The following is a 12,746-nucleotide window of genomic DNA, read 5'->3' on the forward strand; positions in this document are numbered from 1 at the left end:
ATTGTGATTTAACTGTCACTTGCCGCTGATGAAAGGAACGAGTTCAACAGTTTGCCGCTAGAGCTCCGGTTAGTTCCGAGTTTACTCACTAGATGCCTCGAATATCGCAGGAGTTCAGGCGGGAATATTATCGCTTCGAAACGGTCAAAACACAACACTAGTATCAGCAATAGTAAGTGGACGTGTATTTAAAATGAAGCACAGCAGGAAATGGAAAGAAGCCCATCGACGCCAACTTGAGTAAGTATTTTTATGTACTTGTTCTACATTGTAATCACATATTGTATTTTTTTTTCCCCGGAAAAGTAATTCCAGTCCATTCATATGTATATATTTATGTTATATATATTTATATTATTAGCCGTTTTATTGGTTTAGAGTTTAAAGAATTTATTAATTTATAACTAGCGGTAATTTTTTTTTTAAATAATTACATTACCCTTTTCTTGTACATACTGTGTTGGTGTTAAAATCAATGGCATTATATTAAAAATCCCTTTCGCCCGTATATTTTGTAGTATTTATTTATTTGATAAAGGTTTGAGATAGTATTTCGAATTTTTATAAAAAATTAAGACGTATATATTATATAGCGTAGTTACTCAAACAATGATTTTTTTTTGTTATTTCACCCATTGCAGTGATGCTTGGTTATATAAAAATTTAAAAATATGAATATTCTTTAAATGTGATACATGTTTCCTAGTAACTGCAACACCTCAAATTAAATAACAAATTGATATAGCAATGAAAGAGATTGTGTTTATTCAATATTTCCCCATAGTTTTTGCTATAGCGAAAATTAAGGATAACTCTGCAATGATTGGGTGTATCTAAAATTGTTTCAGACAAAATTTTTTGATAACGTTTATAAGATTTACAAACAGTTAGAACATATTCGATGGTGTGCCTACTAAGGGAGCAATGATTTTTTTTTGTCAATTCCTGTTTAACCCCTGCAAAAATGGTTCGTCTAATCAAAAATTGTTTCCGACAAAAGATTTAGTTAAAAAAATTACAAGGTTTTTGAAGAATTATAACGGATTCGATAGTATGCATAATAAGAGAGTTACGATTTTTTTGGTCCGAAACACTTTAATTTTTACACCCCTTGCAGTTATGGTTGGTCGTATCAAAAACTTATTCAGACAAAAGTTCTTCCTATTTTTTCCTTTAAGCTTTATGTTCACACGGATGCGATATGCATCATATTATGGAAGTTGTTGCGATTTTTCTGTTAAAAAAAACCTTCCCCATTTCTACCCCTATGGACTGATTTTGTCCATTGACGAACTCGATCGAGATTTTCCATTACTTGATTTTATGTATCAGTTTGGAATTGATGTGCGAAAAATTACGGCAGTTATCGTGTTCATAAAATTGTGATATATATATATATATATATATATATATATATATATATAATATATATATAATATATATATATTATATATATATACATACATATACATATAACTTTAGAACTGATGATGGTTATGGGTTTCTTGGACTATGAAACGTAAAACTACATAAAATCTTTCAGGAAGTCGCACCGCTGGTACGTTGAAAATTCTATATTTTTTTTAATGATTTTTCCTTACGTATTTGAAATTTTCTAAAGAAAGTAATGTAAGGAATAAGAATTAGATACAAAATGCACGTTTTATATGCCATAAAAAAACATTGGTGTGCTAAAACAAAATGAATGCAAACAAAACAAATATCGTAGCAGGACTGTATTTGATACGGGGGAGTTTAGACTAGGAAATCAAATTTGTATAAATGAGTGCATACGTATTAGTCCGCGGCAATTATTATATAGTTATCGATGGTTTTCATGCATTCTACGCGGCACAAACATATTATGAATTTTTAAACTTAAGTACTTACTTAAAAATTCCATTTGAGTTGTAACTGTTCGTTCTAACCTGGGAAATACAACCTAAATGACAAGACAAATCATATTACATGTCGTACATCGTTCCATTAAGTCAAAGTTTATAGTATATTCCTATAACAAATGCGTATATAAAATACAGTATATAATGCACTAAAAACAAGCAGGCCATTTAGAAAAATTTTATTTTCTGTTGACAGTTTACGTGCACAAAAACATAACATTTAATCGTCTCTGGCACGTTATGAGATTAAGTTTATTTTAGATACTTCCTCTTTCGAAAAAAACAAACAAACAATTTCGTCACATACTGTTTTTTTCTTCTGATTCCAGCAATCCTTCAACTCATTGTCTTACAGAATACCAACATTTCATTACAAGTTTTTCGCTGAAATGGCCCATTATTAAATTAAATCTTGACTAATTTTATAAAAAAAATATTTAACCATAATCACGATGATATCCGTGTATGTAAACAGTTACGTAACACTACAAATGTGAAAATGTACCCACACACAAACGAAATTTCGTTTTGTAGCATAAAGATTAATACAGTAGATAAATATTTTTCAAGTTTAGTTTTGTAATATTTACTTTTTATTTCCGAAGGTACAACTACTGTTTGCAAAAATAATGAAAAAAAATTAAGTACTATTAAAGAGCATCTACAGGTTTAAAATTTGCCAAATGTAATACTATATGAATTCTGAGCAACATATTAAGTTATTGACAACATCTTTTATAGTTACGTAAAATTCAGTAACATGCTAAAGGTGGTTCAGAATAGAATTCAAAATTCCAAAGACAGTTTAAGCATTTTTAAATACAAATGCGTAATTAATCACATAAAAAACATGTTAGACATTTTACCGTGCCACCTATTGGTCGAAACTTATGCTATAATGTGTAGTAAATAAATCAAAATTTCCGCAAAAATTGCTATAAGTGCACCCAGAAAAAACCTTAAACAATTCGAGAGTAAAATCAACAAACAAAAACCACTTAACTCAGAAATATTTTAAAAAATATTACAGATGAAAATAGACAACAGAGAGATTAATGATTAATGGACTAAATCTAGGCAAACAGCAGATGAATCACAAAAAAAAAGAAGGGGGGGGGGACAGGCTATTTTTAATTAAATAGTTTCCTTTAAATAAATTTTTAATAAATCTTAAACTAGCAAACTTAATGAATATTAAAGCAAAGGCAAATTAAAATTCTTTAACTACTCTAATGAATTATATTATTTCACTTAGGCTTGCAACATTAGCGAGAAAAAAGAAGAAGCTGGGGTTGACACAGAACCCTCTGCCTGCTGGTGATGGTCCTGCAACACCAACCTTGCCAGAGAGCCCAGGCGGTGAAAGTTCGGTCCCCACAGTGCCAGATGTAACCACCATGGCGTCTTCAGTGGCGGCGTGTACATCACGCAACACTGATGACAGTACACATACTCTGTCCGATGACTATCAAGGGTAAGCTTTACACTTACATATCTTGTTTGTGATATGACAGGTAAATTTAGAATTCATGTGATAATACTCATATGAATAAAAATTATTGTATGGGCTATGTTTCTTAAAAGGGAATAACTCTTCTAGGAATGATGACCTTCCTCCGCTGATAGTGGTTTACGAGCCTCCATTGCCACAGACAGATCCGGGACTCAGTATGTTAGAGGGTCGAATGATGGTTGACGTTCGTCACTTCATGGTGCAATGCCGTCTTCTGGAGAGACACAGGTAAAAATTGTTTTATGTAAAATTGAGTTATTTAGATTTTTTTCCACTACTGTTTACCGCCTTCTGAACGTTTAACCGGCTGGAAGGTTGAAAATCTTCTACAAACTTATTGACTTCATTAGTTAGTAAGTAAATAGGATAGATATGTAACAATACCGATTTAAATTAATAAATGTTGAAAATAAAAGGAAAATATATTTGAGCCATATTGACGAGGAGAGATAAATAGCCAATGTAATCACAGCTAACGCATATATCGAGTGAACTGTGGTGGAGCTACTTACTAACGTAGTAAGCCTTTATTCGATAAGAGGTTAAACACTATAGTGGAAAAAAAATTGCACACCATATAAAATTTTCATCGGGGAAAGATGGACTTTTGCCCCAACAAACAAAAAAAATAATTACTATGCTAAAAAATTACAGGGTTCCATTTTTATCGTATAGTTTTACACTAATCAATGCAAAGTTGAATTGCAGTACGAACAATATTATGTTTTTCTTTTAATTTCATACTTTTGGCAGCCGCGCAAAGGAACCCCCCTGCGCGCCGAGCGGACCAGCCGCCTACGGCCACTTCCTCCCGTAATTATTTAGTTATGTATATAACGATACAAAAATAAGGGCCAATCTCTCGATGCTGTCGTTCAACAATGGATTTTTCACTACCCAAGCATTTATTGTATCACTAACCCCTAGCAGTTACACATTTTCGTTAGTTATACAAGTTCGTTAGAAACACAATTACAAGGCAGTGGCGATTCTTTTTTTTTTTTTTTTTTTTTTGCTTTTGGGGACTGTAAAATTTTGTTTGTAAACAAATATTGGCCAGAAAGAATTATATATTTTTCAATTTAACTTCCGCTACATTATTTGCAACTATAAATGATCATAGAAACATAAGTTCCACGTGCGCGCACACACAACAAGTGAAATGAGGAGTTTTAGCAAATAAACATTGAGGTAATTTTCCAAAATACAATTTTAAAGACCTTTATACTGTGTTCTTACATTTGCAGTTAGATTTATTTAAATTCTTTGGCAAATGTTACAATTTAAAAACTTTGTTTAAGTATGTCCAGTTATTTTTTTAGGTAATTTTATTTGTTACAAGAAACCGAAGACCTTGCTGAAGTAAAATTATTATGTATAGAAATTGTGTTTAAATGGGTGTGTAATACTTAGATGAAATTGATACAGAATTATATGAAATAAAATTCTATTGTTTTACCAGCCTTTGAGCTTTCTGGCTGACGTGAAATTGTTATAATTAAACTTAGGGCCTAAATTTAGAATTGCTCGAATATGCAAAAAGTAATTCACTCGCTCACACAATGGCCTATACAAATTCCAACCCACTGTCAAAAGGGCTGGAAACTTTAAATTTGGGTCGCAGCCTCAATGATGAAAGTGGGAAAAGTACCAATTTTTATTTTCTAATTACTGAAAAAATAAAATTAAAAAGTAGGCACGCACCTTTAAAATCGGTGTATACCTTCTTTCGGAAGAACGTTGTTGCAGAAATTTTTTAAGAAACATAGTAAAAGGAACAAGATAAATATATTTTTTAATAATTTAAAAACGTAATATTCTAATTGTGCATATTCTTGTTACTTATAATAAGATAGCATCATAACATTTGCACGCTTGGCTTACGACAGTTGGACGTGCCAACGTGTCTGCCGATATGGCGATAGTACCTATCTGTTCTACGAGTAAGTAACATTTTAATACCTCAACGTAAATATCCAATTTATTTTTTATTAATTTTTTATTATTAATTTTTTGGAGGTGAAGACGATGACGATCGAAATAGTGTTTTACTATACCATGATGTGTAAGAGGGCAAATGCGCGAATAAATGTGGCCATGGCCATATGGCTTCTTGCAGCACAGTGAAATGCAAATGAAAATTGTATCCTTTTCTTGAACAACATTTCAGACTTACATTAAAATAGCATAATTTTTAAGCATGTAAAATGTATATCTGTTCGAGCCATGTCACAATTATTTTTTTATTTAATTGTGACATGCACATCAACAGTTTGGGAAAACTGTAGTGGTGTGCATGTTATTATATTGATAAGTACAAAGATAAAGAAGCTTCTGTTCATATTCAAAAATTAGCGAACCTACTGGCATGTAAGTTTATCTCTTTCATTTTATTCTGTTCACATGTCACTCGACAGAGCTCAGGAGCTGCTAAGATTATTGTGTATGGTGAAACGAGGTAACACCCGTACTGATAACTTGACCACCTTACCTCAGTGCACTTCAACGTACATTTACGTATATATAGAATAATCTTTTATCACAAAGAGTCGGGCAGATATTTCAGGATTCACTGCAAGCTATTTATGTTCGATTTTAACGACAGTAGTTTGGATGTATGCAATATTATGCTGTTAGAGCAGTTGTATGAAATTAATAAAATCACAACCTAACAGCTTGAGTACCAATGTATAGCAATAGTTATAGCTAAATTGCCGATGCTAGTAAAAAATTGTCTTGTTTATTGTGTGAAAGCCAAACGGGTAACAAATGTTTTTGGGAGATGTTACCAGAAATTATTATTATGTTGGTTTTACAGGTGTCCCATTTCATCTTCAGGAACATATTTTCTGGAAAGTGTCAACAGGTACGGTCTGCTGACAAATTTTAAATTTAAGTGCACTCACTGCAATCAAGAGCAGCAGTTCAAATCTGAGCCTGTGGAATGCCTTCCAGTGGGAAGAAAAAGAAAATGCAAAATCGATACCAACTTAGATATCAACGATAAGATTGTTTGGGGCGCAATTTCGGTTGGTCTAGGCTACGGACCATTGTATGAACTATTGTCACTAATTGATATGCATCCTATGAGCCCGGGTTGCTTTTCTTATCACGAGAACAGAATCGGAGAGCACTGGAAGGCAATGTTGCAGAAGGAAATGGAAGATGCTGCACTGGAAGAGTTCTCTATGGCGAAAGATGATGGACGCATCTGTATGGTTGGAAATGAGGAATATGCTTGGACCATAGGAATTTTGGATGGAGGTTGGAGCCAAAGATCCTATGGTCATAGGTATTCTGCTAAGTCTGGATGTGCTATAATAATTGGCTTCTACACTAAGAAATTGTTATTCCTTGGTGTGAGAAACAAATATTGTACCGCATGCATTCGGAGCGAACGGATGGAAAAGGAACCTACGCCTCACCTGTGTTTCCGGAACTGGACTGATTCTTCCACTGCAATGGAGGCAGACATTATAGTGGAAGGTTTCCGGTTCTGTGAAGCCAAGTACAAACTTCAATTTAAGAAGTTTGTTGGTGATGGGGATTCAAGTGTGCATGCAGCCATAGTTGCAAATGTTTCGTACGGAAGAGATGTTGAAAAGATTGAATGTGCTAACCATGTCGTGAAGAATCTCAAAAAGAATCTTTATGCCATAGCCAAGGGCATCCATATGCGGCATCTCAGCCAGTCGAAAATCAAAGCCCTCTTTCGCTGTGCAAGAGGTTGTATCAGCAACTGTGGGGGTGATGCTATGCTACTTCAATCAACACTTCTAAATGTGCCCAACCATGTGTTTGGAGACCATAAGTTATGCAATTTAGATGTGTGTGAGAGAGCTGGTAAAACAGCAAATCCCTGCAGTTATGACGCATTGCCTCGTGAATTGATTGTGGGAATCAAACAAGCTTTTGACCGAGTGAGAGCAAAGTCACAAGCACTTGTAATGGATCTCACAACCAACCAAGCAGAAATGTACATGTCATTAGTTGCAAGGATGGCTGGCGGTAAGCAGATAAACCGTTCACAGCAGGGGTCTTACAGCCGTAGGGCTACTGCTGCTGGTTTGTCTTTCCAACTTCGCTACAAATGGCATGGACAAACTATGAAGGCGATCACAGGTCACAGCCCTGGAGTGACTGTGAAGCGATTAATGGCAAAAAGACAGAAACAGCAGGCGAACTGTAGGCGAAGGTTGGATATGAATCCGCATGTACCACGGAAATCGGAATCATTTAAACCACAGGGTGATAAGAGCTATGGTCCTCATGCAACTCAGCCTCCAGCTTCTGGTCTTGAACTAGAAATTCTGACTGAGTCTGTGATGAGAAGCATAGAGCTTACAGTGCAAGAAAGGAATGATCTGGAGGTGCAGACACGAGATCAAGGAAGCAGTCAGTTGTGGATGAAGGAGCGGAGAAAACGAGTCACTGCTTCCTTTTTCGGACGTGTCTGTAAAATGAGGGAAAATACTTCGTGTAAAGTGACAGTGGAAGCGATTGTGTACAGTCGTGTATTGGAGAATGCTGCCACAATACATGGTCTAGCAAACGAGCGCATAGCTGTCGCTTTATACGAAGAACAAACAGGCCATACTGTTAAACAATGTGGTCTCTTCGTTGACCTTCAGCATTGCTTTCTTGCAGCTTCTCCTGATGGTTTAGTTGATGAAGATGGTTTGGTGGAGGTGAAATGTCCATACTCTGCAAGGGAACTTAACCCTTTAGATGCAGCAATGCAGCTGAAAACGTTCTTTTGCAGAGTTGTCGACGGCGAGCTTTGCTTGAATCGCTCTCACAATTACTACTATCAAGTGCAAGGGCAATTACACATCACACGAAGAAAGTGGTGTGATTTTGTCGTTTGGACAACGAAAGGCATTTCAATAGAAAGAATTGTGAGAGATGATTGTTTCTGGCTTGAGAAAATGGAGTCAAAATTGTTGCGATTTTTTAACAACTGCTTGTTGCCAGAGCTTGCTGATCCATGTCGTCCCAGGGGACAACCGATTCGTGAGCCAGAATATATTATACAGGCACAAGAAAGTCGTTCAAAGAAACGCAAAATTTCAGATGTGTGAATTTTGAGAGACAGAAATTGTGTGGCTGACGAGAACTCTTTTTTTTAATTTGATACAGTGATGCTTTATATCTGATAAAAAAATTCTAATTATTGTTTACTTCTCATGCTTGTACAAATTGAACAGTACTGTAAATGTATTTGATGACATAAGCAATAGTAAGTTATTAGCTGATATTGAATACAAACATTTTTTTTCATGACTACAAAAAATAAGGTTCTCTGGTTGGCGAGTGATTATATTATACTAATGTCAAAAAGATGTTATCGGTAAAAAATAAATGAAGTTATTTTATACCACTGATTCACTACCCATAAAATCAAACTGTAACGTCTTTGCAACTAGTATCTCATACAAGAAATATATAACATATTCGTGCTTCATTTTGTATAAAAATAAAACACATATATAATATCGGGAGACAGCCTTGAAAATCGTGCATATCACCAACATGGCCAATCAGACTCACAGTCATGTTTACGATAGCAAGACAGCTAGCAAACCAGTTCAGTTTATATGCAGCTTAACTGAAAAATTTATTCAATATTTTCGGGGTGGTTTTACGCTCAAAATTAATACAAAACCAAATCAGCAATCCTTGTATTATCATTTATAATACTACAAAATATCTTCCATTTCCTTCGAATTGTATTGAGCACTAAAATATTGATTTACTTTTGGCCCAGATTTTATTCGACGATACTCTGTAGAGTTTAGCTTGTTTGCATTCTTTATTTATTAGGTTTAAATCATGGCCAAATTTATTGAAGTGTAACACAAATTATATATTTGTGTGTGCCTGGTTAGGAATTTGTATGATGTACTTACTAGAAAAACTATGTCATATCAGTGTAATAGTTGTACCCTTACAAGCGTTGAATATTTATGAAACATTTTATTTCTTTTGTTTTTAAAGCCGCAGACTTGTATTTTATTTATTGCATTTAGACAACAACATGCGTCCGTGTTTTCTACATTGCACGCTCTGTAATATTTTGAATGTTATAGTAATTTTTGCTTTTTAAAATCTGTGATTTATGTGCAGTAGAATGATTTGTAATTTATGATTATTTCTTTTCATATTTTTAATGAGCCATTTGCTAATATTATATACACTTCTCCATTTATTATAATAAACACATATTCCATTATTGGAATTATTTCAGAATGGGAATCACAAGACTACAAAAACTATTCTCCTGCATAAGAAAGGTGATAATACCAGTAAAGAAAATTATCGTCCGAGAGCAATTACGTCTTATATTTAGGGACACCTGTATTTCGCTAATACATTTCGTGTCAAGGTATTTAACAAAACACTGTAGATTTTTCTTGTAATTATTGGCTGTGGTCGGTGAAGGCTGTTTTCCCGCACTTGACGGGGCCAATGAGGACGTAGTTACCGTACTGCTGCACGCCCGCAATTCGCCAAACCTCTAAGAAAAAAAAGCTACAGTTATGTGTGAAATAGCCTGACACGAGATGTATTCACGAAATACAGGTGTCCTTAATTATATCGAAAAATATTTGAACATTGTATGATAATTTTAAGTATGAAAAGTACAAAATACTTTCAAATTTAATACATGGTTTTACATCAACTCTAAGCACTAAAACCCATACTGCTTATTATCTACAAAATAAATCTATACACGGCAACTGATTATGAATCAGTTGAGTTTTTTTTATAAAGCATCTAAGGCCTTGATTGTATAAATATATTGTTGGATAAATTAACTAAACTAGGAATACTATAAAATGCACAAAAATAGAAGAGTTTAATCTCAATGACATAAAGCATAATTTATCTATTTAGCACAGCCTGTATAATTGCTTCCCCATTGTCAAGACTAAAATTAAAAAAACTGCGAAAGAAGCAGTATAAAATATCTATCTCATTATCTTTGCGGGTGACTCAAATATGATACAAACAAAACGAAACGCAAGAAAGCATATTTTAAACACTGTAAATAACTTAGATTTTAAATAAAAGGATAATAATCAGTCTGTAAAATTTAGTTTTAACGATGAGTTGTAAACAGAACATCAAACATATATCATAGGTGTTACTGCGAACAGAGAACTCTCACAAACAATACAATTCCTTTCTGCGCAACCTGCAAGCTCCGGTACCTTCTGTAAAAAAAATATATAAATGTAAAACTTTTCCGGAAGTCGTACCATGGTAATGACTAAAATATGTAGCCTTACTTCTAAATCTAATTATCTAGAGAACAAATTGTATTACATTATTTTCATGATTTAAACGGTAGCAAAATTAACACCTACATACGAACAGAAGTTTGCTCTTTTATTCATTTTTTTAGTTACGTGATAATTTTTTTGAGTTATAAAGAAATCCAACTTAAACAGTAAAAAAGAAAGGCTTTTAATGAAAAAACCTACTCAGTCATTATAGATAACTGTTCAAACCATTTAAGATTCATCCTGTTACATAAATTTTTATATTCATATACATCTAATGTATACACATATCAGAAAAAAGGCAATAAATTCATATTAACTTCATTATCAAACTATAATAAAACACAAAATACACTTGCAGAGAACCACCAAATATATTGCGTAAGTGTTTCTGCAATGAGTTAAACTTTAAAATTGACTTTATTATTTCAAAAAAATAATTTAAAACTCCAAGCAAATGTAAGAACACGTCTTCTAGATATAATGTAAGATTATAATGCCGTGTCCGAATTCGCCTGAAGAATATACTTGTAGATACTTTGGAAGTGACTTTGCAAGACTGTCAGAAATGGACGTGAAGTATGTATGCTATGCAATACGCAAGTAAATGAGTCTGTGTAATTCTCGCGTACTTGAAGTTGAAAATACTTCTTCATTTGAAATATTTTTGGTCATATTTTATATATCATTTAAATAATTTAAGAGGACGTAAAATAAATATAATTTATTTTGTATTTTACTGGTATCTATAAATAAATTGACAAAATTAATTTATGTATATGGATGTTTAAAACGAAGTTTCAACAAACACATGTACATATTTAGCCTACAGATCGTTACTACAAAACAAAAGTACAATAATAATGTATGTTGCCGTAAATTCACGTGACAGCGATGAAGTGTTAAAAAAAAAAGGACTAATTTCACATGCGTTTAAAAATAAAATCTAAACATCCTTTTCGGCTGGCTAAACATTGAACTTATCCGGATTCGTTAAAGGCAAGTGAAGTACGTAAGGTTGCAAACATGTAACTGCATTACTTTCTGATTAATTTTAATAAAATTATGCATATATCCAAAAAATGTTCAGTTAAAATTAGTATTGTATTGTATTGTATTTTATTTTATTGTATTGGTGTTTGTATCTGGGTATATTTTTATTGTGTGTTTAAGATTTATTGACTTTTGTGCCTCATGTACTTTTGGTGAAAAATGAAAATGTAATTATGTATTATTATCAGGGCCCAAAGCAAAACTATTTGTTCGTTGGCCGAAAATGAAATGTAGTTATACTTGTATATCTAAGAAAAATATTTGTATTTTGTATGAATGTAAGTATTTTATTATGTAAATTTTTATTACTTACAAATATTTCGTACTCATAATATCTAGTTTCCATTTGTCTTAAGACATAATAAAATGATATACTAAGCAAAAAATGTTTATTGGTTCGCAATTTTTCATTGTTACAATATTTTAAAATGAAAAATTTGCTATTCAGCAATATCAACTTCTAAAACGTGAGTAAAAATTATCATTAAATTATATCAATGGAATATTTATTGCATTAGTATTCCTTGCTCCTAATCACTTACTCTGGTTGATTACCTTCCTTATAACCTCAGTGATCTCGTAATTTATGTACACCTTTTTCCCACTAAGACGATTCAGGTGCAGATTCTGGAGCAGTGTTTTTTTTTTTATGTACGGATGTGCCAATAAATCCATCAGTTTGGTGGTGGTGTTGGGGGGGGGGGATAATACTACTCTTAAAATATCACTTTATCTGTATGCACGATAAAATATCCTTGGTTAGCTCCCTCCGAAATATTCTTATACAACCTATGACGTGTAGCCTACTCCTTAGATATTTTAAAACACGTTTGATTGCGTAGAGAAGGCGATTCTTCGAGTATGTGGCCCTTTCATAATTAAATTATTATTATTATTATTAGTTACAACTGATGTTTATTTCGAGCCTCTTTGACATCCAGTTCATACATAAAAAACGAACTACCAGTGATGCTTGACGTCACCAGTAGGGAT

At 33.2% G+C, this 12,746-nt stretch overlaps 1 protein-coding gene across 1 annotated transcript; it reads left to right on the forward strand.

Moving 5' to 3' along the window:
* Nucleotides 1-1,443: 1,443 nt before the first annotated feature.
* LOC134527906 (uncharacterized) lies at nt 1,444-12,247 on the forward strand. Its single transcript, XM_063360929.1, has 3 exons — nt 1,444-3,375; nt 3,502-3,642; nt 6,233-12,247. The coding sequence occupies exons 1-3, from the start codon at nt 3,134-3,136 to the stop codon at nt 8,493-8,495; spliced, it is 2,646 nt and encodes an 881-aa protein (XP_063216999.1). The 5' UTR covers nt 1,444-3,133; the 3' UTR covers nt 8,496-12,247.
* Nucleotides 12,248-12,746: the final 499 nt, after the last annotated feature.

Source organism: Bacillus rossius, chromosome 1 (genome assembly GCF_032445375.1).
Source record: "Bacillus rossius redtenbacheri isolate Brsri chromosome 1, Brsri_v3, whole genome shotgun sequence".
NCBI lineage: Eukaryota > Metazoa > Arthropoda > Insecta > Phasmatodea > Bacillidae > Bacillus > Bacillus rossius.

Excerpts from the sequence above, each read along its gene's own strand:
- LOC134527906 (XM_063360929.1), top strand. The coding sequence starts at position 3,134 with ATGAATTATATTATTTCACTTAGGCTTGCAACATTAGCGAGAAAAAAG. Across the intron at positions 3,376-3,501 it reads CTGTCCGATGACTATCAAGG|GAATGATGACCTTCCTCCGC; the intron begins GTAAGCTTTACA and ends TAACTCTTCTAG. Across the intron at positions 3,643-6,232 it reads CGTCTTCTGGAGAGACACAG|GTGTCCCATTTCATCTTCAG; the intron begins GTAAAAATTGTT and ends TTGGTTTTACAG.